Raw genomic sequence first — 27,720 nt, forward strand, 5'->3', positions numbered from 1 at the left:
TGTGAGACAAGAATGTACATCATCCCCTCTGTTATTCATTATCTATATGGATCACATTATGAAGGAAAGTGGTATTAAACATGATATCAAAATTGGAGATGTTAATGTCAGAGCTTTGCTTTATGCAGATGATGTTATACTTCTAAATAAATCCACTATAAGTCTGCAAGATTCTCTGACTAAATTGAATAACTGTTGTAATAGATATGTCAACTGTGTCGTGAATGGAGAACCTGTGGAACAAGTAAAACATTTCAGCTACTTAGGCACAATTTTCAGTGAAGATGGTAAATTAAATATAGAAATAGACAACAGATTCAACAAAGCTAATATGGTAGGAAGTCAATTGAATAAATTCATATGGAATAAGAGAGATATTATTCGGAACACTAAATTACCTGTATTTAATTGTAACTTATGGATCTGAGAGCTGTGTCAGAAGTAAATCACTTGACCAAAGACTAGAGACCACAGATATGAGAGTCCTGAGAAAGATTAGAGGTGTGAACAGATGGCATCAATGGCAATATCATATTAAAAACGAGGTTATTAGGAAAGAACTAGACATTGTCAGCATCCAGGAATGCATTTGCAGAGTTAATCTTAGGTGGTATGGTCACTTAAACAGAATGGGCAAAGAAAGATTAGCAAAACAAGTGTTCTCTCCCAGGTTGGCAGAAAAACAACTCAGAGGAAGATCAAGATATAGGTGGATTGATATAGTACAAAGTGCCTTAGACGATAGAAAAATAAGATCTGATAATGTTGGAGTCTTGACAAGTAACAGACTGATTTGGAGGAAAATTGTACATAGGAAGTTAGTAATGATGTAAATTTTTCATGTAGTACTATCATATCCTGTACACCCCTGGATGGTACATGGCAGGAAATTGATGATGATGATGATATGCCTCATTACACTGATCATTCTATAGTTATTGAGGTTTTGGCAGTTGCTTTTTAGGAAGCATGATAAAGGTTGACTGTAACCAGTCTTGATGGATTATATCTGTAACTGTATCAAATAATATGTGAGGTTTTTTTTTTAATTCAAAAAGCATTTTTTTAATAATCAAGATTTATCATCATCAAATTCCTGCTATGTACCCTCAAGGGGTGTACAGGATATGATAGTACTACATGAAAAAAATTACATCATTGCCAACATCCTATCTACAATTTTCGTCCAATTCAGTCTATTACTTGTCAAGACTCCAACATTATCAGATCTTATATTTCTATTGTGTCTAAGGCACTTTGTACCGTATCAATCCACCTATATCTTGGTCTTCCTCTGGGTCTCTCAGCAAAACTACTCCTTGTCTCACACCAGATTTAACATTAAACCATCTTCCTGTACTTCCTTCAATTCTAACTGCTGACTTACAACTCAAATAAAGACTAAGTATTGCTTGATATAATGCCCCATTGACACCATATAACTGCAGCGTATTGAATAGCTTCTCTCTTGGCACCTTGTCATATGCCTTTTCCAAATCGACAAAACTTAAATACAGGTCTTTGATATATTCCCATGCTTTCTCGACTATTTGTGGTAAAGTGAAGATCTGATCCTTACAGCCTCTATTTGGCCTGAATCCAGCTTGTTCTTCACCAAGCTTTTCTTCCACAATTCTTCTCAACTGTTTCTAAAGTATACTTGCATAGATCTTGCCAGGAACACTCAGTAGGGAAATATCTCTGTAATTCTCACATTCAGTTTTATTTTCCTTTTTATATATGGGTACTACGAGAGCTCTACTCCAATCATCAGGAATTCGTCCCTCTGTCCAGGCTTTCTGAACTATGCAGTGCAGCCACTGTAAGACTCTTATACCACCATACTTCAGCATTTCTGGTCAAATATCATCTACTCCTGCTGCCTTTCTACATTTTAAGCCTTTGATGGCTTTTTCTACTTCAAGTATGTATAGGTATTCCTGACTGCATGCCTGGGCAATGTTTTTTACCACTGTGCTGTCATCACTGCTTGTTTCATTTAGCAGTTTTTCAAAGTAATTACTCCATACTTCAAGGATATCTTTTTCTCCTGTTTTCATGTCACCTTTATCATCTGTAACTCCTTTTACAGCACTCTTTCCTCCATTCCTAAGCTTCTTCAACAACATCCAGAATATTTTGCCACCTTCTTGATATTTATTTTCTATATTCTTGCCAAAGTCCTCCCATGACTTTTGTTTAGCTAGTTTTACAGAGTGTTTAGCATTCTTGCATTTGTCTCTATATTCTCTAAGAGCAAAAGCTGACTTATTTGACAGGAACTTTTGATATGCTTTCTTCTTTTCCTTCACTGCCTCTTTAACTTCCTGTGTCCACCAGGGAGTTCTGATTTTTTTTTTCCTTGCAGACAACCTCACCACATGCCTCTCTGGCAGAATCAATCAATGTTTTCTTCAGATTTTGCCACTGAATCTCCAAGGTTTGATTCCTGTTCTCAAACTCTTTCATTTTTTCTTCAATAATCTTTGTGTATTTTAGTCTACAGTTCACATCTGAGAGCTGCTCAACTTTTATTCACTTTAAAACTTTAAAAATGTTATTCTTTTCAATATGAAATTCAATTTTATCCTGCTCAAGACTAAATAGTGATCACTTCCAATTTCAAATCCTCTGTACACTCTGGTGTCCTGCACCAGGGAGAAAACATCACTATCAACAATAACATAGTCAATGAGACTTTTCTTATTCCTAGCCTCTTCTCTTCATGTGAATTTGTGCACATTTTTATGTTGGAACATGGTGTTAGTAATAACCAGTCCATGTCCTGAGCAGAAATCCAACAGATATTTGTCATTATTATTAGCTTTGCTCTTTTCTCCAAATTTTCCCAAAACATTTTTGTATGTCTGACAATCACTTCCTACTCTGCTATTTAAATCCCCAACAAGGACCAATTTTTCTTTTTTCATTGTGTGAGTAGCTTTCTCTAGAGCTTCAAAAAATTCCTCCACTTCTACCTTAGTAGAATCTTCTGTGGGACCATAGGCACAAATAAGTCTCATTGTGCAGTTCCCAATTCTCATATTTGCCTACATTACTCTACTTGAGACGGACTGCCATTCAAGAAGATTAGCCTCGTATTTTGTGTTGAATACTATTGCTACTCCTTCTTTTCCTTGATTTTCATTGCCTGAATATAACATTTTTTATTTATTGCTCAGAAAGATCTCACCAGTTTTGGTCTTTTTTATTTCAGTCACCCCTATTATGTCGATCTGGTACTTATCTAACTCCTGAGCCAGCTCCATTTCTTTGCCATTCAGGCTTCTTATGTTGAGAGTACCGATCTTTAACTCTGGTGATGTTGAGTTGGGGTTTGTTTTCAGATTTGTTCCAGTAGCTGACTTTTCGCTGTTCACCCTGGTTCCCTGGCGAAAACATCGGGGGCCTTGTTTAACCGGACGACGCCCCAGCCGGCATGAAATTTTGTCATGTTGTACCATCATTTTTTTTATTTTGGTTTAACCAATAAGAATACAATTTGGTTGGCTAAATCCCAAATTGCTAGCCCATCCTTGTTCATTCAGTATCCAAGTAGATATCCAACAGGGTGCACCACGAGAAGGTGAGGATTGGACATTAGGTCAGAAGCCCTGGTCGGTTCTCCGCATTCCTTTAAAGGCTATGTGGAGGTCTCCTCTCAGTTATACAGCTTTGACCCTTAAGCACCCCTTGAGGTAATCATGATTTACAAAATATAAAATGTGACAAAGTCAACAAACTGCAAGTCTTATTATCAGCAAGTGACAAGATGATTTGCACTATAATAATTTATATAATAATTTCAATTTGGCTCTTTCTAAATAGGAAATTATGGTTATAATGCACTAATTGAAATGCATTATTAGACAATTTTACCATTTCTTGCTCTTCTTGTAGGATAACTAATTCTTCTGTTTTTAACCAGAGACGAAGGGACTTATCATGAGATGCTGTTACTATATATCGCCCATCAGAACTGACAGCCATTGCCCATACCTCTGCATGGTGACCCTAAATATTATTTAAAAAAAAAAAAAAAAACACATAAAATATTTATCTTTTGTGCAGGTTGGGGGGGGGGAAGACATACATACATTATCACTGTTTTATAAATTCTTACTCTGAGGGTGAAATGAGTACAACAGGTATACTATCTCCCACAGGACAACACCTAAACTGCTGTGCTCAACATCTAGAAGAAATCTAGAAGAATAAACACATCAGAAGAACTGAAGATAGGAACCATCAACATAAGGAGTATTAATGAAAAGGAAATCAAACTTGCAGAAGAACCAGAAAAGTACCATGTAGATGTAATTGGCATTACTGAGACAAAGAAGACAAAATCAGGTGAGATATTACATAATAATAAGTATCTCATCTTCCTTTCTTAACTTGCAGTGTCAAGGGTTTATTAATCAACAGACCTCAAACCATTCAGAGGATAAGGTGGTCAGCCCTACGTTCCATAGTGTTGAGTTCTATAGGCCAGTGTGCCTGCTTTGCAGGATGAAAAAACCCAGGATAAACTGGGGAAAAATCCCTACTGTCTATGCCTAAGACTGGCTAACTTGGCTATGGCTGAGAAAGATCCTTCAGCTCCTCACATCTCTGATGAAAATCGAACCTAGGACACTCCTTCCCCAGGCATATGGTTGTGAAGCGCACAACCACTAGGCTAATCCACGGACTATAATAAGTATAGGATGCTATTTTCAGGCAATAATGATCAAGGAAAGGAAGGGGTAGTGATAGCATTTAACACCAAACTTCTTGATTGAAACAGTTTCAAGCAAAGTTATGTGGGCAAACTTCAAAATGGGGACATAGACAATGAAACTTATTTGTGCCTATGGTCCCACAGAAGGTTCTTCTATGGAAGAAATGGGGGAATTTTTTGAGTCATTAGAACAGAAAGCTGACATAAAGAAAATGGATAAAGTAGTCCTTGTTGGAGATCTGAACAGTACAGTAGGAAATGAATCCCACCAGGAATATTATGGGAGGGGGGGGCTGGAAAGTTCTGATAAACACCAAGAACAAAAATGATATTAAAGCAACTGATATAACCATCAGTTTGATGGTTATATCAGATGACCCTTGTGGTTATATCAGTTGCTTTAATATCATTTTTGTTCAAGGTGTTTATCAGACCCCCCCCCCCCCCATATAGAAACATTTTGGGAAAATTTGGAGAAAATGGCAAAGCTAATAACAATAGTAAGCATTTATTGGATTTCTGCTCAGGACACAGACTACTCATTACTAACACCATATTTCAATATAAAGATGTACACAACGTCACATGGAGAGATGACACAAGAAGTAAGAAAAGCCTCACTGAGTACATTAATGTTGATAGTGATATCACCATCATACTCATTTGGGATACAAGAGCGTACAGAGGATTTGAAATTGGAAGTGACCATTATTTAGCACTAAGCAGGATAAAAATGGATATCACATTGAAAAGAACAGTATGTAAGAAAGCTTTAAAAATAATTAAAGTTGAGCAGGTCTTACAAGTAAAATTGTAGACTTGACTATATAAACATTATTGAAGAAAATATGAAACAAATTGAAAACAAAAACCAAACCTTGGAGTGTCAATGGCAAATTCCGAAGAAGACATTGACTGATTCAGCTAGGGAGGTATGTGGTGAAGTTGTCTGCAAGGATAGAAAAATAAGAACACCATGGTGGAAACAGCAGTCCTGAAAAAGAAGAATGCATACCAAAAGTTCCTAGCAAATAAGATGGCAGATGCCCTATGAGAATATAGAGAAAAATGGAAAAGAGCTACCCTATGTGTAAAAGTAGTTAAACAAAAGTCATGGGAAGACTTGGTAAGAATATAGAAAATAAATATCAGGCAAAATGTTCTGAGGCGATTGAAGGAGTTAGAAATGGAGGAAAGAGTACTGTAAAATTCATATTATCAAAGATGATAAAGGTGATTTCAGACATAAAAATTGAAGATAATGAAGATATCCTACATGTCTGGAGTAATTACTTTGAAAGACTGTTAAATGAACCAAGCAGTGACAGAACCGTACTAGAAAACTTTCAAGAGGAATGCAAAGAGGAGTACATATCAATACCTGAGATAGAAAAAGCTGTCAAAAACTTGAAATGATGAAAGGCAGCTGGAGTAGATGATATTCAGCTAGAAATGCTCAAATATGAAAGTATAAAAGATTTGCAGTGGCTACACTGCATAACTCACAGGGTCTGGTCAGAAGGTCGAATTCCCAATGATTGGAGTAGAGCTCTCATAGTCTATAACAAAAGAGAATAAAACTGAATGTGAAAATTCCAGAGGAATTTCTCTACTAAGTGTTCCAGGTAAGATCTGATATGAGACTTAACACAAAGAGTCAGGGAAACTGAATTCTGAAGGGAGGAATCTTGAGAATCTGCGTATAATAGTGACAATGTTAAGTAAACTGTGTTAATGATGGGAATTGTTATTATTATGGAAATGATTACGAAGAGAGAGCAATTCTGCATTCGTCCAGTTCAGACCTATCAAGCATGTGTAAAGATGTCTGCATAAGTAACGAACTAGATAAGAGCAGAGATCTGCACATTGTTGAACTGTGTCATGTAGACCACAGACAAGAATATACAAAAGAGCATGCAGGTAACTTATAATGTCTGTACACGAATGCTAGGAGTATTAGAAACAAATGAGTAGAGTTTGTTGCCTTGGTTAATATATTGGGAACGCATATTGTCAGCATTAGTGAGACCTGGCTATCAGAAGTAGATATGCTAACTGGTATTGAGTGCAAAGGGTACAGTATTTTTAGGAAGGATTGACAGGATAAGAGAGGAGGGGACATGATGCTAATGATATCAGATGACAGATCCAGTTAGTGTTGAGACCTATGATTGTAATACTAGTAACAGTTTTTCATGTGGTAGTGAGTTTGATGCTATCTGGTGTGAGGTGGAATCTAACAAGATTAAATACATAGTAGGGTGTTGTTATAGACCTGGTGGATCAGTTGCTAGTGACAAAGAAATGCATCATCGAATAAATATGATGGGTGCGAAAAGAGTAATCATAATGGGAGACTTTAATTATCCAAACATTGATTAGGTAGCTGTGAAATTGCATGAAAAGAATGAAGCTTAATTTATTGAGCTGTTGCAAGACAACTTCCTCTAGCAGCATGTAACAGAAGGAATTCATGGTCAAAGAGTGTTAGATCTAATTACAGTGTCAGAGGGTGTTTCAGTTAAAGACGTAACTATGAGGGTGTGTTGAAAAATTGTGATAATCACCATGAAGGAACTGAAGTAGAACCATGTAACTTACACATTATTTTACATATTTCTCACTAAGTGTTATAGCTTGTTACAATGCTGCTGCATCATTTGCAATCCTCTGAGAAAAAAGTCTTTCCCTTGTCACACAAACCAGTCATCTTTGTTTCAGGTGCTTATCAGAACTTTTCAGTCCCTCTCCTGCATTCTACTTCCATTTGGTGACAGTGATCATGTAGTACTCATTTGGGAAGTGGCTAAGTTTATGAATGTTCCATTCAGAAAAGGTTACATGCTGAACTACAAAGCAGGAAATTATGACCACCTGAGGAGTATGACTGGTTCTGTAACATGATATCAGCTGTTGGATGGAAAAAGATATCGACAGTGCATGGGAAGTGCTAAGTGCTTAAAAAATACTTGAATGATGCAATATCAAAATATGTCCCTAGAATTCGAAGAATAAATAGAGTAGGAGTGAAATGGATGTGTAATCTAATTAAGCAAGAGATTCGTAAGAAAAAGATTATGTCAGTTATGATAATTATAACCAGCAGGCCACAAGAGTCACAAGTGTTGTATGGAAAGCTAAGTCTAAGTACAAAAAGAAACTGGCTCTGCAAGTTAAGGATAACCCAAAAGAATTCTACTGTTATGCTGCAAGCAGAAGAAAGAATGAATTTGAAAGAATAACTCTACTGAATGCAGATAACTGATGCAGAAGTGATTGTTCAACTAATGAGTAGCCATTTTGCTAAAAGCTATCAACCTGGTATATGCAACATGGAACTTGCCACTACCTCTTCACGAGGAAACTTATGTGTATGAGGAGGAAGTACTAAAGCTGTTGCACAAACTGAATAAGAACTCTGCAACAGGAACTGATGGGATATCAGCACGGATATTAAAAGTGTTCAGCTGAACTGGCTATTCCTTTGATATGACTATATAATTTGAGTCCCAGAACAGGGAAGATTCCACAGGAGGATAAAAAAAACCTTTGGTAATCCCATTACACAAGGGTGGTGCAAAGACTGATGTATCGAACCATCAACCAAACAGTGTCTCAGGAGTGGTGGTGAATATTTTGGAAAAGTTGGATAGGGCTTGCATTTAGAAATGGGTTGACAGAGATTCTCTACTTTGCAACAAACAGCATGGGTTTACTAAGGGAAGGTCATGTTTTAGCATCTTACTCCCATTCAATAATAATGTTACCACTGAGTTAGACAAGGGGAATGGATATACCATGACACTTTTGGATTTTGCTAAGACTTTTGATAGAAATACAGCATGGAAGACTGTTGAATAAACTGGAGAATATGGGATTGGATTATACACTATTAGCATGGATAAGAGGATGGCATAATGACAGATATCAAAAAGTCATATGGGGGGGGGGATCTGCAAGATTCAAGGTAACCAGTGATGCGCCTCAAAGGATTGGCCCTTGGTCCATTGTTATTCGATCTGTACATTAATAACACTGTCAAGGATTTGAGATGCGACATACAGCTATTTAGTGATGATGCAAAGATAGATAAGGTAATCAGAAGTGCTGCTGATATGCAGTACTTGCAGAATAATTTGAATAGGCTAGAATTATGGGCAGCTATAGATCTGAAATTTTAGTAGGCAGGAAGCTGAAGTTCAAGAGTCATATAGCAAAAATTGCAAATACAACTCAGAGAATAATTGCAATGTTGAAATGAACCTTGATATGTAAAGAGGAAGTCATTTTGCCTCTTTACAAGGCCTTGATAAAACCTCACTTAGACTATTATGCACAAGTCTGGTCTCCTGGTCTCAGTGGTGATTGTAGAGAGTGTGCAAAAGAGAGTGTCAAAAATTATATCAGGATTGTAGAATACTGATTTTGAAGAAATATTGAGAATTTGTAAGCCAGACAACAACAGACAAGAGAAAGAGGGGTATTATGACTGAGATATACAAACTTCTGAAAGGGTTATATAGAATTTCAGTAGGTAAGTTCAAAGTGGGGGTAAGATACCAAATCCTCACTGTCCCTGTGGAGCCCAGGAATGTGAGCTGACGGTATATCCAAGTGACTTTAAGGATATCTTTGACCTATCCCCCAGAGGCGATCAACTGGGTTAAAAACCTAAATGTTAAAATATGATTAGTCTTCTGTCTGATGCTTGTCATAAATTTCATATTTGTATTTGCCTGAATGTAGATGTTTTACTTTCTTTTATTCATATTATCATATATGTGTATCTTATCTATATTCATGTGTATTTTATCTTATTGTCTTTTAACCATGTGTAAAAGAAATATGATAAATAAATAAATAATTTCAGTAGATGGAATTTTTCATTTTATAGAGAGTGGGGAAAAGATACCAGGTCATCCTTAGAAGTTGAGAATGAAAGCTGTCAAGAAGGAGGCGAGGGCTAAATTTTTTCTCATATAAAGTGGTGCATGATTGGAATGGAGTGCCGTTGGATGTTGTGTGCGCAAGTAGCGTGAATGAATTCAAGAACAGGTATAACAGCTGGCACAAATAATATGGCCTCATTGATGAGTTCCTGACTCTCCTGAAGTCTCTCTTAATAATAATGTTCTAGTCACAGATGCTTGTGGATCTTGGCACATGCAGTCAATGAATTAACAGAATATTAATATGAAGGTCCATATCTTTCATTTCTAACTCTTTCAGATGAAGGTTGGATGTCTGGTATTAGTTGCATCATTAGCAGAGAAAATAGAAGGTATTAATTGCAAAGCACACTATATTCCTAAACAGAAGAAAGGAGAGTTAAAAAATTAACTAGCAATAGAGAAATTAGGCCCAAATTATCCAAAACAGGGATGAAAGGAGATAGAAATTGAAGACCTTGCTCTGAAGGACTTCAGTAACTTCAGTTTCACCTTGCTTAATGGAAGTTTTAAGTGGCTTTTGCTACTTCAGGCATCTTATAAGCAAGGAAAGCAGACAAAGAAGACCCTCTATAACCTAAAGGTCTAGTTTCATTCCAACTAAGGTAGGGATGATTTTTATGGCTGCAATCTTCATGAGATTTAATGAGATTTATTTGTAAGGCACATTTGCCTAAGAAGCCAATTTGCCAAAGGCCTAAGAAGGTTTGAGGTCTTTTTCAACACTGTACCTGCATAAGGAATAACTATGGAAGATCTGTATTGAGTGATGGTAGGTTGTTGTTGTTGTGGAGGATTGCTATGAAGAATCCTGTTGATTAAATTCCTTGGATAGCCATTGTTTATTAATGTCTCTGATATATAAGTACATTCATCATAGAGTTCTTTTTCTTAGATGAGATGATGTTGGTGGCTCTATTTTTGATCATATATATTATGCTAAGCTTCTGGGAAAATGGTGAATTAATTTGAAATGAAGGTAGCGTCCAGTGTGTGTGTGTGTGTGTTGGTTTGCAGTAGACTGTTAGTTTGATTTGTCCATCTGCTAGTTTCTTGATTAGGGTATCCAGAAATGGTAGTTGATTTTCTTTTTCCAGTTCCAGAGTGAACTGTATTTTTTGATGGAAAGAATTAATTCTTGTTAAAAAGACCAAAAGAGCTGTTTTTGTGTCCCTCCAAATTATGAAGACATCATCTAATACCTCCACCATAGTAAAGGATTTATTTGGGTCTAATTTTGAAAGGATGTATGTTTCTAGCTTTTCCATGAAGAGATCTGCACAGGGCGGTGAGAGGGGACTGCCCATAGCTAAGCCATTTAGTTGTTCATATATCGTGTCATTCCATTTAAAATAATTAGTTTTGAGGCAATGCCGAAAAAAAAAGATGAGCGGTATCTTCAGGAAAGAGATTGTTTAGGATACTGATAACTTCTACTAGGACATTGGTGAATAAAGACACCACATCCAAACTAGTAAGAATATCTGTCTTTGAGATTGGGATGCTTTTTAATTTTTCAATAAAGTGCTTTGAATTCTAAATGTAAGAGTCTGATTTTCTGATATGTCCTTTTAGGAGGCTGGATGTATGTTTATAAATCACTGGTCAAATAAAAATCAATATATTTCAGTTTAAATTATCTAATTGAGTGACAAAATATAGTTTAAGAATGAAAATTACATGATCTTGATTCAAAAATTCAGTGCTGATGACACTTGCAATACTGACAAAGTATGTCTATTTTATCATGGAATGCCAGATAGTTCACTGTGTTATAAATGCATTATAAAAATCAATAAAAACAACAGATCATGTAACTGTGTCATGCTGTTCAAATATGTCAAAAACTAGTAAACAAAAGCTGCTAGCTACTGGTAAAAGGGACAGACCGCAATGCTTTCAAGTAGTGGTTCTCAGCTAGTATGCCATAAGATCGAATGCAGTGTGCCACGAAAATTTTTATTAAAAATAGAAGCCATTTAGACTATTCATATTTGGTCTTTATATACTGTAATAAACAAAAAAACTTATTCTGATTATAAGACCATCGGTTTAATACACATATGCACAAGAATGCCGATTAGTTTCGCTAGCATACTGTCTAGCTTTGTCAAGACTAAAAAAAGGTGAAAAAAAAATAATAAATGCAAAAAAAAAAAAAACCCGAAAAAATACAGTAACCATTTACAACGGTTAGGCAACCAAATTTGACAGCTCGCGTGACAATGTATGCATGTAGCGAGATGCTTCAGTCATTATTGTGAATACGCGTTACATAGTTTTTAGCGTACTGTAGTTCCGCTATACTTAATGAATTAATCTGATTTTTCCATGTATCTTTCAATACTGCTCCTTGATTTTTGTTCAAGTTATTTCCTGTTCATAGGACAACTGCTGCTTCTTTGAATATTCAGCATCTGTAATCATCCTCTATATATGGCATCGAGCTGTTTTCCCAATCTATTGTGTGGTTAGAAGTTGAGAAGTGATGCGCCAAACCTGAGGTATCCATTCTGTTGTGATTTACATCTTCAACGTGTTCCTTCTGTCTAATTTCCAGGCTTCTTGAAGTTTGGCCTATGTAGGAAAGTCCACAATTTTTTAACTTTGCATTTCAATTTGACAAAACAATTTCAATAACTGGCACATTGCAAGTGCGCATGATATTCTATAAACACCTGCATATTTGAAAAATGGAACGCTGTCTTTAGGGGATCTTAAAAACTGTCTAATGGTTGCAGTCGGTTTAAACACAACTCTGATGTTGTAAGGCTTCAAAATTCTAGCTATTTTAGTGGAGACTGAACCAACATAGGGGATGACTACAGATGAAATGTACTGAGTAGCTATCCTTTGTTGTTGAAGGTTATTTTTATAAAGCAATTTGTTGATTATCAACTTGTTTCACAACAAAATCAAATTTACTTTAGAATTGGAAAACAATCTCAACAACTACCTTTTTTAGATATATTGGTCAAAAGACAAGAGAATGATAATATTACACTTACTATATATAGAAAACCAACAGATACTGGACGGTATCTGCATTTTACTTCCAATCATCATCATACACAAATATACAGCATCATCCATATGTTACGAAATAGAGCCCAAAACATAGTCACAGACGAAGTTCTCAAATATCGAAATCGCTATCTCAAAATGGTTATCCTCTAAACATAATCAACAAATTGCTTTATAAAAATAACCTCCAACAACAAAGAATAGCTACTCAGTACGTTTCATCCGTAGTCATCCCCTATGTTGGTTCAGTCTCCACTAAAATAGCTAGAATTTTGAAGCCTAACAACATCAGAGTTGTGTTTAAACTGACTGCAACCATTAGACAGTTTTTAAGATCCCCTAAAGACAGAGTTCCATTTTTCAAATATGCAAATGTTTATAGAATACCATGCATTTGTGGACTTTTCTCATCATCATCATCAAATTCCTGCCATGTACCCTCAAGGGGTGTACAGGATATGAAAGTACTACATGAAAAAATTACATCATTACTAACTTCCTATCTACAATTTTCCTCCAAATCAGTCTGTTACTTGTCAAGACTCCAACATTATCAGATCTTATATTTCTATCATCTAAGGCACTTTGTACCGTATCAATCCACCTATATCTTGGTCTTCATCTGGGACGTTTTCCTGCCAACCTAGCAGAGAACACTTGTTTTGCTAATCTTTCCTCTCCCATTCTATTTAAGTGACCATACCACCTGAGATTAGCTCTGCTAACGCATTCCTGGATGCTGACAAAGTCAAGTTCTTTCCTAATATCCTCATTTTTAATATGATATTGCCATTGATGCCATCTGTTCACGCCTTTAATCTTTCTCAGGACTCTCATATCTGCGGTCTTTGGTCAAGTGTTTTACTTCTGACCCAGCTCTCAGATCCATAAGTTAAAACTGGTTTGAACACTGTCTTGTATACAGCTAATATAGTGTTCTGACTAATTTCTCTCTTATTCCATATGAATTTATTCAATTGACTTCCCATCATACCAGCTTTGCTGATTCCGTTGTCTATTTCTATATTTAATTTACCATCTTCAGTAAAAATCGTGCCTAAGTAACTGAAATGTTTTACTTGTTCCACAGGTTCTCCATTCACAACACAGTTGACATTTTCAATGATTCTGCCTATTTTCATTGTCTTTGTCTTTTTATTGCTGACCTTCATACCATACCTATTACAACAGCTATTCAATTTAGTCAGAGAATCTTGCAGACTTGTAGCGGATTTATTTAGAAGTATAACATCATCCGCATAAAGCAAAGAGTTGACATTAACATCTCCAATTTTGATATCAGGTTTAATACCACTTTCTTTCATAATGTGATCCATATAGATAATGAATAACAGAGGGATAATGTACATCCTTGTCTCACACCAGATTTAACATTAAGCCATCTTCCTGTACTTCCTTCAATTCTAACTGCTGACTTACAACTCAAATAAAGACTAAGTATTGCTTGATATAATGCCCCATCGACACCATATAACTGCAGCGTATTGAATAGCTTCTCTCTTGGCACCTTGTCATATGCCTTTTCCAGATCGACAAAACTTAAATATAGATCTTTGTTATATTCCCATGCTTTCTCGACTATTTGTCGTAAAGTGAAGATATGATCCTGACAGCCTCTATTTGGCCAGCTTGTTCTTCACCAAGCTTTTCTTCCACAATTCTTCTCAACCGTTTCTCAAGTATACTTGCATAGATCTTGCCAGGAACACTCAGTAGGGAAATACCTCTGTAATTCTCACATTCAGTTTTATTTCCCTTTTTATATATGGGTACTATGAGAGCTCCACTCCAATCATCGGGAATTCGTCCCTCTGTCCAGGCTTTCTGAACTATGCAGTGCAGCCACTGTAAGACTTTTATACCACCATACTTCAGCATTTCTGGTCGAATATCATCCGCTACTGCTGCCTTTCCACATTTCAAGCCTTTGATTGCTTTTTCTACTTCAAGTATGGATATGTATTCCTGACTGCATGCCTGGTCAGTGTTTTTTATCACTGTGTTGTCATCACTGCTTGTTTCATTTAGCAGTTTTTCAAAGTAATTACTCCATACTTCAAGGATATCTTTTTTTCCCGTTTTCATGTCACCTTCATCATCTCTAACTCCTTTTACAGCTCTCTTTCCTCCTAAGCTTCTTCAACAACCTCCAGAATATTTTGCCACCTTCTTGATATTTATTTTCTATATTCTTGCCAAAGTCCTTCCATGACTTTTGTTTAGCTAGTTTTACACACTGTTTAGCTTTCTTACATTTGTCTCTGTATTCTGTAAGAGTAAAAGCTGACTTATTTGCCAGGAACTTTTGATATCCTTTCTTCTTTTCCTTCACTGCCTCTTTAACTTCCTGTGTCCACCAGGGAGTTCTGATTTTTTTATCCTTGCACACAACCTCACCACATGCCTCTCTGGCAGAATCAATCAATGTTTTCTTCAGAGTTTGCCACTAAATCTCCAAGGTTTGATTCCTGTTCTCAAACTCTTTCATTTTCTTTTCAATAATCTTTCTGTATTTTAGTCTACAGTTCACATCTGAGAGCTGCTCAACTTTTATTCGCTTTAAAACTTTCTTACATGTTATTCTTTTCAATATGAAATTCAATTTTATCCTGCTCAAGACTAAATAGTGATCACTTCCAATTTCAAATCCTCTGTACACTCTGGTGTCCTGCACCAGGGAGAAAACATCACTATCAACAATAACATAGTCAATGAGACTTTTCTTATTCCTAGCCTCTTCTCTTCATGTGAATTTGTGCACATTTTTATGTTGGAACATGGTGTTAATAATAACCAGTCGATGTCCTGAGCAGAAATCCAACAGATATTTGCCATTATTATTAGCTTTGCTCTTTTCTTCAAATTTTCCCAAGATGTTTTTGTATGTCTCACAATCATTTCCTACTCTGCTAATTAGATCCCCAACAAGGACCAACTTTTCCTTTTTCATTGTGTCAGTTGCTTTTTCTAAAGCGTCAAAAAATTCCTCCACTTCTACCTTAGTAGAACCTTCTGTGGGACCATAGGCACAAATAAGTCTCATTGTCCAGTTCCCCATTCTCATATTTGCCCACATTACTCTACTTGAGACTGACTGCCATTCAAGAAGATTAGCCTCATATTTTGTGTTGAATACTATGGCTACTCCTTCTTTTCCTTGATTGTCATTGCCTGAATATAACATTTTTTATTTATTGCTCAGAAAGATCTCACCAACATAGGCTAAACTTCAAGAAGCCTGGAAATTAGACAGAAGGAACACGCTGGAGATGTAAATCACAACAGAATGGATACCTCAGGTTTGGTGCATCACTTCTCATATTTTTTCTCATAAATATTGTGTGGTTACATCATATATGTAACCACACAATAGATTGGGAAAACAGCTCAATGCCATATATAGAGGATGATTACAGATGCCGAATATTCAAAGAAGCAGCAGTGGTACTACGAACAGGAAATAACTTGAACAGAAATCAAGGAGCAGTACTGAAAGATACATGGAAAAATCAGATTAATTCATTAAGTATAGCGGAACTACAGTATGCTAAAAACTATGTAACGTGTATTCACAATAATGACCGAAGCATCTCGCTACATGCATACATTGTCATGCGAGCTGTCAAATTTGGTTGCCTAACCGTTGTAAACGGTTACTGTATTCTTTCGTTTTTTTTTTGCATTTATCATTATTTTTTCACCTTTTTTAGTCTTCACAAAGCTAGACAGTATGCTAGCGAAACTAGTTGGCGTTCTTGCATATGTGTATGAAACCAATGGTCTTATAATCAGAATACGTTTTTGTGTTTATTAAAAATAGAAGCATTATTTTTTAGAAGTAATGTGCTTCAGTAGAAATATGCAATCCTCTGTTGATAAATTCTTCTCATAAGTAGAAATTATGCAAATTGCAAACTTTTCCTTCCTTTGGCATTTTTCATATCTCTGCTGAATATGCCATAGGGATCACACATCCTTCCAAAAAATTCGACAATTGACAGATTCGACAGATTCTATGAAGCTGGTGGCTAGGGTAGCAGTTGTGACTCTTCATCAATACATGCACAGGTAATTTCCTCTGGCTTAGCATCATTTTCTCCTCACACTGCTGATGTGTTCATGACTTAATATCTGCCGACCTAGTTGGCCAAGTGGTTAGCGTATCTGCTCTCCAGCCAAGAGGCTGTGGGTTTGAACCCTGCCAGGGGCATGGATATTTGTCATTTTCCCACTAACTGTTTACTATATGTACAGCTGTAACCTGTGTCCTGGAGCAGTATGACCTTTGATGTCGTTGTGCCATAAAAATCAAAAATAACTAACTTGGTGTCTTGATTGTTTGCAATAGCAGTAATTTGAGCAAGTGTTTTGGCTACTGAATAAAAACTTCAGTACATGTCGTTGGTAAATGCATAATGTTAAACTACAATCAATATTGAATATTATAATCCTTGATGAAACAGCATTTCTAACACTTGAGTGTCAGGTGCATCATATATGTTTCAAAGTACCATAATCTTACTTTCTTATCATGTTTACTGCTATTGCATGCAGTGTTTAAAGACTTTTTTATTAATTGATTTGTTAGAAAACAGTGGTAACTATTTTAATAATGCCAATATTTATAAATAATTAATTTATTTTAATCATTATTTATATATTCAGAAAGGAAGCACTAGATATGAATATTCAAAAACTCTTCACAGCACAATGATCACAAGAAGAGTGATGATAACTTAGCTACCACAAGCAATGCTGTGGAATGTATCCATTTACAGAAGCATAAAAGTACCACACGATATTACATGAAAGTTGCTTGGACTTTCACTTGAATGAGTGAAAAAAGAGTTTCCTTTCCCATTATTTTGTGTTTGTGGAGAAATGAAGCTGAACAGTACAATGGTTCCCAGCAAATTAAAACACCACTTCAATACACTTCATTCAAATCTTGCATTCAAAGACAGACATCGTTTCAAACAATTGTTAGAAATACAAACTACACAACAAAAAAGTTTTTAAAGCATTGTTAAGGTATCTGATAAAGTTCAGCTTGCATCATACAAAATTGCTGAATTAATTGCAAAAGAGTGTAAATCACATATAATAGCTGAAATTTTAATTTTACCTGCTAGTAAAATTATTGTTGGAAGAATGATTGGACAAGATTCAGTAAAGGAAATTGCTAAAATTCCAATGTTTGATGATACTATCACGAGAAGAATTATTGATATTTCAAAAAATGTTGTTAATTGTGGTAAAAAACAATTTAAGTTTTCTTTACAAACTGATGAATCTACAGATGTAAATTTGTACTGATTTATTGGATTTATTTGTTTGTTAAATAAGAGTGAAATAGTTAATCAGTTTCTCTTTGGTAGAGACCTTTGTAGCCAGAACCACAGATAAAGAAATTTTTGATTCTTTTAACTAATTTTTTTTTATTTTAACCAAAACACAATTTCATGGCAATCTTATGTCAGCATTGCACTGACTGCACAAAATCCAAGATAGATTCAGAGAATGGTTTTGCTGCATTTGCAAAGAAAACAAATCCTAATATTATAGTTACCAATAGCTTCTTACATAAAGAACTTATTGCCAAAACACTAGCTGAGAAACTAAACCTGGTTTTAAGTCACGTAATTAACATTGTAAATTATGTAAAATCACCATCATCATCAAATTCCTGCAATGTACCCTCAAGGGGTGCACAGGATATGATAGTACTACATGAAAAATTTACATCATTACTAACTTCCTATCTACAATTTTCCTCCAAATCAGTCTGTTACTTGTCAAGACTCCAACAATATCAGATCTTACATTTCTATCGTATAAGGCACTTTCTACAATATCAATCCACCTATATCTTGGTCTTCCCCTGGATCTTTTTCCTGTCAACCTGGCAGAGAACAATTGTTTTGCTAATCTTTCCTCTCCCATTCTATTTAAGTGACCATACCACCTGAGATTAGCTCTGCTAACGCATTCCTGGATGCTGACAATATCAAGTTCTTTCCTAATATCCTTGTTTTTAATATGATATTGCCATTGATGCCATTTGTTCACGCCTCTAATCTTTCTCAGGACTCTCATATCTGCGGTCTCTAGTCTTCGGTCAAGTGTTTTACTTCTGACCCAGCTCTCAGATCCATAAGTTAAAATTGGCTTGAATACTATCTTCTATACAGTTAATTTAGTAATCCGACTAATTTCTCTTATTCCATATGAATTTATTCAACTGAGTTCATACCATACCAGCTTTGTTGATTCTGTTATCTATTTCTATATTTAATTTACCATCTCCAATAAAAATCATGCCTAAGTAGCTGAAATGATTTACTTGTTCCACAGGTTCTCCATTCACAACACAGTTGACATTTTCAATGATTCTCCCTATTTTCATCGTTTCTTTTTATTGCTGATCTTCATTCCATATCTATTACAACAGTTATTCAATTTAATCAGAGAATCTTGCAGACTTGTAGCGGATTTATTTAGAGGTATAACATCGTCCACATAAAGCAAAGACCTGAGATTAACATCTCCAATTATGATATCATGTTTAATACCACTTTCCTTCAAAATGTGGTCCATATAGATGATGAATAACAGAGGGGATAATGTACATCCTTGTCTCACACCAGATTTAACATTAAACCATCTTCCTGTACTTCCATCAATTCTAACTGCTGACTTACAATTCAAATAAAGACTAAGTATTGCTTGATATAATGCCCCATTGACACTATATAACTGTAGCATATTGAATAGCTTCCCTCTGGGCACCTTGTCATATGCCTTTTCCAGATCGACAAAACTTACATACAGATGTTGAAAGTTTATTTTCCACTTGGTTAGAGTATAATAAATTTAGTTTAATCCTTTATCCAAGTGTGAGCAAACAAAGTTTGCGCCTGAAAGTATATTCAGGCGTTATAGGAGATACTAAGATAGGAGTGTTGGTAGCTTGCTCCACCTTTGCAACGAGTTGCCCTGGTGTTGTATCACCTTAACCCAGTCCTGAAGATACTTTCAGGCGCAAACTTTGTTTGCTCACACTTGGATAAAGGATTAAACTAAATTTATTATACTCTAACCAAGTGGAAAATAAACTTTCAACATCTTTCTCTAAATCCAGAGTAATTTATTAAAAAAAGGGTGGCACACCAATTGGCAATTCCTATAGGTGGAGATGACCTGCTAATGCTTCTGCCTGATATCTCGACTTGGGCCTGGCTCCCACTGAAGAGACCTCAATAAAGGTCGAAACCGGTCTGGGTAGTGGCCCTTCCCTTAATGCATAACATTAGACATATCCGCAAGGAGATGTGTTTTGCATTATAGGAGATACTAAGATAGGAGTGTTGGTAGCTTGCTCCACCTTTGCAACGAGTTGCCCTGGTGTTGTATCACCTTAACCCAGTCCTGAAAATACTTTCAGGCGCAAACTTTGTTTGCTCACACTTGGATAAAGGATTAAACTAAATTTATTATATTATATAAAAATTTACATACAGATCTTTGTTATATTCCCATGATTTCTCAACTATCTGTCGTAAAGTGAAGATCTGATACTGACAGCCTCTTTGTCCTGAATCCAGCTTGTTCTTCACCAAGCTTATCTTCCACAATTCTTCTCAACTGTTTCTCGAGTATACTGGCATAAATCTTACCAGGAACACTCAGTAGGGAAATGTCTCTGCAAATCTCACATTCAGTTTTATTTCCCTTTTCATATATGGGTGCCATGAGAGCTTTACTCCAATCATCAGAAATTTGCCCCTCTGACAAGACCATATGAACTATGCAGTGCAGCCATTGTAAGATGTTTAGACCACAATACTTCAGCATTTCTGGTCGAATATCATCTACTCCTGCTGCATTTCCACATTTCAAGCCTTTGATGGCTTTTTCTACTTCAAGTATGGATATGTATTCCTGACTGTATGCCTGTTGAATGTTATTTACCACTGTGCTCTTACTGCTTGTTTCATTTAGCAATTTTTTGAAGTAATTACTCCATACTTCAAGGATATCTTTTTCTCGTGTTTTCATATCACCTTTATCATCTCTAATTCCTTTTACAGCAATCTTTCCTCCATTTCTGAGCTTCTTCAACAACCTCCAAAATATTTTGCCACCTTCTTGATATTTATTTTCTATGTTGTTGCCAAAGTCCTCCCACGACGTTTGTTTAGCTAGTTTTACAAAGTGTTTATCTATCCCACATTTGTTTCTGTATTCTCTAAGAACACAAGCTGATTTATTTGCCAGAAACTTTTGATATGCTTTCTTCTTTTATTTAATTCACTGCCTCTTTAACTTCCTGTTTCCACCATGGAGTTCTGATTTTTCTATCTTTGCAGACAATATCATCACATGCCTCTCTAGCTGAATCAATCAGGGTTTTCTTCAAGGCTTGCCACTGAATCTCCAAGGTTTGGTTCCTGTTCTCAAACTCTTTCATTTTTTCTTCAATAATCTTTGTGTATTTTAGTCTACAGTTCACATCTGAGAGCTGCTCAACTTTTATTCTCTTTAAAACTTTCTTACCTGTCATTCTTTTCAATATGAAATTCAATTTTATCCTGCTCAAGACTAAATACAGTAAAACCCCATTTTTAAATTCTAGCAATTTACGTTTTCCTGCCATTTACGTCATTTTCCGTTGATCACATCTTAAGGCCTATTCTTACGATGTATTGTTTTCCCGCCATTAACAACTTGATGTGGACGTTATTTCCCGCATTTCTATTCCCAGATGGCATTACTTACTTTTGGCTGTAGTTTCGTTTCCGCAATCACGGTGACCTGCATGCTTGCTGCAGTAATGTAGTGATACCGTGATTTTTAATCACAGTATGAATTGATACTGCAGAATTTCTGCTACATAATTTAGCGTGTGAAATTTGCTTCCAAGTTGCAGTGGTGGATTATCCATGTTAGTAACATGGAGAAAAAAGACAGAAAATGTATTTTGGTAGAAGAAAAGATGGCAATTCTGCGACGTGTAGATTGGCATTCCTGAACATGTGTGCATTTAGCAAAAGATCTTGGACTCTCTGTGTCCACTTTGAACACAATAGTAAAAAAATAAGTCAAGCACTGAACTCAATGCAAAGCAATCTGGCTCAATGTCAAAAAAAAAAAAAAAGATTATTTTAAAGAGATAAATGTAAGTAATTGTAAATTCATTTATTTACAGTTATTAAATTTTGTAATCTGGTATGCAGACTCGCATACTAGCAGTAAGTCATCTTTTAGCCTTATTTAAACATTTTTTTTTTACATTTCTTGCTATTTACACTTTTTTTCCATCAGTCCCCTGAAAAGTGTAAAAAAGGGGTTTTATGTATATATATACATATAAATAGTGATCGCTTCCAATTTCAAACCCTCTGTACACTCTGGTGTCCTGCACCAGGGAGAAAACATCACTATCAACAATAACATAGTCAATGAGACTTTTCTTATTCCTAGCCTCTTCTCTCCATGTGAATTTGTGCACATTTTTATGTTGGAACATGGTGTTAGTAATAACCAGTCCATGTCCTGAGCAGAAATCCAACAGATATTTGTCATTATTATTAGCTTTACTCGTTTCTCCAAATTTTCCCAAAACATTTTTGTATGTCTGACAATCACTTCCTACTCTGCTATTTAGATCCCCAAGAAGGACCAATTTTTCCTTTTTCATTGTGTCAGTAGCTTTCTCTAGAGCTTCAAAAAATTCCTCCGCTTCTACCTTAGTAGAACCTTCTGTGGGACCATAGGCACAAATAAGTCTCATTGTGCAGTTCCCAATTCTCATATTTGCCCACATTACTCTACTTGAGACTGACTGCCATTCAAGAAGATTAGCCTCGTATTTTGTGTTGAATACTATTGCTACTCCTTCTTTTCCTTGATTTTCATTGCCTGAATATAACATTTTGTATTTATTGCTCAGAAAGATCTCACCAGTTTTTGTCTTTTTTTTTTGTTTCAATCACCCCTATTATGTCGATCTGGTACCTATCTAATTCCTCAGCTAGCACCATTTCTTTGCCATTCATGCTTGTTATGTTGATAGTACCGATCTTTAACTCTGGGGATGTTGAGTTGGGGTGTGTTTTCAGATTTGTTCCAGTAGCTGACTTTTCGCTGTTCGCCCTGGTTCCCTGGAGAAAACAACGAGGGCCTTGTTTAATCGAGCGACACCCTAGCCGGCATGAAATTTTGTCATGTTGTATTTTGGTTTAAGCCAATAAGAATACAATTTGGTTGGCTAAATCCCAAATTGCCAGCTCATCCTCATTCATTCAGTATCCAGGTAGATACCCAACAGGGTGCACCATGAGTATGTAAAATCAAGACCTCGGAAAACTAGAATATTTAATGCAATTTCCACATCAATGGAAGCAAAACAATAATGTTCGTTGTTTCATGCAGAGGTTCAGTGGCTCTTGAGGGGAAGAGTGTTATGTCGAGTTTTGGAACTTGAAGAAGCATCACTTGTAATTTTTGATAGTGAAAACCAGTTTATTTTCTTCTTACTTGAAAGACAAAATATGGTGCAAGTTATCTTACCTGGCAGATATATTTAATTACTTGAATGGAATTAATACGTCTCTGCAAGGACAAAATGAAAATATACTTACATAACTGACAAATTATGGTAATTTGAAAAAATACATATCATTCTGGATTATTAAAACAAATGAAAACAATTTGGAAATGTTTCCATCTAATGACAAATAGTGTACAAAATCCATAATAAACAAAGTAAAAGAACATTTGCAATCTTTGCTCAAAAGTACAAAAAAAAAAAAAAAAAAAAAAAAAAAAAAAAAAAAAAAAAAAAAAAAAAAATCCAACCTTACAAATTGAAAACTTTGATTAGATAAGAAATCCATTTTCAGTTTCTAATACTTCTTTTGACTTGTCTCTCCAAAAAGAAGAATTGATATCATTAACAGCTGACAGATCATTAAGATTAAAAATTTCGGATGTGTCCCTGGAGTGTTTTTAGATATAAATTGAAGAAGAATATAAAATATTAACAAAGAAAGCAATAAATGTATTGTTGAAATTTCCCACTTCATGTATATGCGTGTATATGTGCAACTGCATATCAAAAGTTCCTGGGAAATAAGTCAGCTGGTGCTCTTAGAGAATACAGAGACAAATGTAAGAAAGGTAAACACTGTGTAAAACTAGCTAAACAAAAGTCATGGGAGGACTTTCGCAAGAACACAGAAAAAAAATAATATCAAGAAGGTGGCAAAATATTCTGGAGCATGTTGAAGAAGCTCAGATATGGAGGAAAGAGTGCTGTAAAAGGAATTACAGATAATAAAGGTGACATGAAATCAGGAGAAAAAGATATCCTTGAACTATGGAGTAATTACTTCGAAAAACTGCTAAATGAAACAAGCATGGATGAGAGCACAGTGGTAAACAACACTGATCAGACATGCAGTCAGAAACACATATCCATACTTGAAGCAGAAAAAAACCATCAAAAGTCTGAAATCTGGAAAGGCAGCAGGAGTAGATGATATTCAACTAGAAATCCTCAAGTATAGATGTGTAAAAGTCTTACAGTGGCTGTACTGCATAGTTCAGAACGCCTGGACAGAAAGACGATTTCAGGATGAATGGAGTACAGCTTTGATAGTATCCATATATAAAAAGGGAAATAAAACTGAATGTGAGAATTACAGAGGTATTTCCCTACTGAGTGTTCCTTCTAAGATTTATGCAAGTATACTTCAGAAACGGATAAGAAGAATTGTGGAAGAGAATCTTGGAGGAGACTAAGCTGGATTCATGCCAAATAGAAGCTGTCAATCAGACTTTCACTTTACAACAAATAGTTAATAAATCATGGGAATATAACAAAGATCTGAATTTTTAAGTTTTGTAGATCTGGAAAAGGCATATGACAAGATGCCAAGAGAGAAGTTATTCAAAATGCTATGGTTATATGGTGTTCATGAGTCATTATATCAAGCAATATTAGTCTTTATTTGAGTTTAAGCAGATAGAATTGAAGGAAGAACAAAAACTTGGTTTAATGTTAAATCTGGTGTCAGACAAGGATGTATATTATTCCCTTCGTTATTCATTATCTATATGGATCACATTATGAAGGAAAGTGGTATTAAACCTGATATCAAAATTGGAGATATTAATCTCAGCTCTTTGTTTTAGGCAGTTGATGTTATACTTCTAAATAAATCCACTACAAGTCTGCAAGATTCCCTGACTAAATTGAATAACTGTTGTAATAGATATGGTATGAAGGTCAGCATTAAAAAGACAAAGACAATGAAAATAGGCAGAAACATTGAAAATATCAACTGCATTTTGAATGGAGAACCTATAAAACAAGTAAAACATTTCAGCTACTTAGGCACGATTTTTACTGAAGATGGTAAATTAAATATGGAAAAAGACAATGGAATCAACAAAACTGGTATGGTAGGAAGTAAATTGAATAAATTCATATGGAATAAGAGAGAAATTAGTCGGAACACTAAATTAGCTGTATACAAAACAGTGTTCAAACCAATTTTAACTTATGGATCTGAGAGCTGGATCAGAAGTAAAACACTTGACCAAAGACTAGAGACTGCAGATAAGTGAGTTCTGAGAAAGATTAGGGGCACGAACAAATGGCATCAATGGCAATATCATATTAAAAACGAGGATATTAGGAAAGAACTTGACACTGTCAGCATCCAGGAATGAGTTTGCAGAGCTAATCTTGTGTGATGTGGTCACTTAAACAGAATGAGCAAGGAAAGATTAAGAAAAAAGTGTTCTCTGCTAGGTTGGCAGGAAAACGACTCAGAGGAAGACCAAGATATAGGTGGATTGATAAGGTAAAAAAGTGCCTTAAACGATAGAAATATAAGATCTGATAATGTTGGAGTCTTGACAAGTAACATACTGATTTGGTGGAAAATTATAGATAAGACGTTAGTAATGATGTATTTTTTTTCATGTAGTATTATCATATCCTGTACACCCCTTGAGGTGTACATGACAGGAATTTGATGATGATAACAGCAGAATCAACAAAGCTGATATGGTAGGAAGTCAACTGAATAAATTTGTATGGAACTAGGGGATCTGCCCCCTGATGCCTACGGCACCCAATCCCCCTTGTTCCGGACTGGTAGGCAGGTTCCTTGAATTCTGATGACTCGAATTTTGAAGACTCAACACTCAGGGTAGCCCCTGAGTTTCAAAACATTTCAAATAACTTGACAAAAACGTTACAGCCTACATCCGTTTCAAGCTGATGTCACATAGAAATTAGTCAAAACACTAAATTAGCTGAATAAATACAAGACAGTGTTCAAACCAATTTTAACTTATGGATCTGAGAGCTGAAACACTTGACCAAAGACTAGAGACTGCTGATATGAGAGTCCTGAGAATGACTAGAGGCGTGAACAGATGGCATCAAAGGCAATATCATATTAAAAACGAGGATATTAGGAAAGAACTTGACATTGTCAGCATCCAGGAATGCATTAGCAGAGCTTATCTCAGGTGGTATGGTCACTTAAACAGAATGGGCGAAGAAAGATTAGCAAAACAAGTGTTCTCTGCCAGGTTGGCAGCAAAATAACCCAGAGGAAGACCAAGATACAGGTGGATTGATACGGTACAAAGTGCCTTAGACGATAGAAATATAAGATCTGATAATGTTGGAGTCTTGACATGTAACAAACTGATTTGGAGGAAAATTGTAGATAGGAAGTTAATAATGATGTATTTTTTTTCGTGTAGTACTATCATATCCTGTACACCCCTTGAGGGTACATGGCAGGAATTTGAAGATGATGATGATTTTATCCTGCTCAAGACTAAATAGTGATCGCTTCCAATTTCAAATCCTCTGTACACTATGGTGTCCTGCACCAGGGAGAAAACATCACTATCAACAATAACGTGTCAACCAGTTTTAACTTATGGAGCTGAGAGCTGGGTCAGAAGTAAAACACTTGATCAAAGACTAAAAACCGCAGATATGAGAGTCCTGAGAAAGATTAGAGGCGTGAACAGATGGCATCAATGGAAATATCATATTAAAAACGAGGATATTAGGAAAGAACTTGACACTGTCAGCATCCAGGAATGAGTTAGCAGAGCTAATCTTGTGTGGTGTGGTCACTTAAACAGAATGGGTAAGGAAAGATTAGCAAAACAAGTGTTCTCTGCCAGGATTACAGGAAAAAGACCCAGAGGAAGACCAAGATATAGGTGGATTGATACAGTACAAAATGCCTTAGACGATAGAAATATAAGATCTGGTAATGTTGGAGTCTTGACAGATAGCAGACTGATTTGGAGGAAAATTGTAGATAGGAAGTTAGTAATGATGTAAATTTTTCATGTAGTACCATCATATCGTGTATACCCCTTGAGAGTACATGGCTGGAATTTGATGATGGTGATAATGATAAATAAATAAATAAAATAAGAAATGCTCAGAACTGGAGACTTTGGAGAAGGATATGCAACCAACATTATTTCAGACAAATCTAGAAGAGATAACAAAGACAAGACAAGCACAAATATCAAAATAAACTTTATTTACAAACCTTTATTTAATATTGTAATTTCATTTATAAGTGATTCATTATAAATGAAAAATATAAGTGATTTTTGTGTTCCTTTTGTTAGTTTTTGATGTTCTTGTATAATGTAATAAAAGCGTTTTTATTATGCCTTTTTGTGTGATATTGCTTGTATTTACTTAACTGTGTATTTAATAAAAAGTTGTTCACGACTTGAATTTAGCAACAATAATTACTAATATTCCCTGCTGTGCCATCAATATTTTGGTCATTAAAGTCTGCCACGTGCCCCAAAAAAGTTAGAACCAGAAAGGTATCTAGAATGGAAAATTTACCAGTTCAGTACCATGTGAACAAAAATGCATGGATATCTGAATTTTTTATAAATTGGCTTATGAGTTTGGACAAGGAATTACAATGG

The 27,720-nt window shown here is 35.5% G+C and overlaps 1 protein-coding gene across 2 annotated transcripts in view; it reads right to left on the minus strand.

The window, feature by feature from the left end:
• The window catches only part of LOC150096200 (WD repeat-containing protein 3-like), a 301,884-nt gene that overhangs the window by 75,034 nt on the left and 199,130 nt on the right, over positions 1 to 27,720 (minus strand). For both annotated transcript variants that reach the window (XM_090408833.1, XM_090408834.1), the window contains exon 19: positions 3,880 to 4,014. In XM_090408833.1, coding sequence (XP_090264959.1) covers positions 3,880 to 4,014 — 135 coding nt within the window. The remainder of the gene's footprint in view (positions 1 to 3,879; positions 4,015 to 27,720) is intronic.

Source organism: Typopeltis vanoorti, chromosome 19, assembly GCF_054136105.1.
Source record: "Typopeltis vanoorti isolate ZY-2024b chromosome 19, IOZ_Tvanoo_1.0, whole genome shotgun sequence".
Classification (NCBI taxonomy): domain Eukaryota; kingdom Metazoa; phylum Arthropoda; class Arachnida; order Uropygi; family Thelyphonidae; genus Typopeltis; species Typopeltis vanoorti.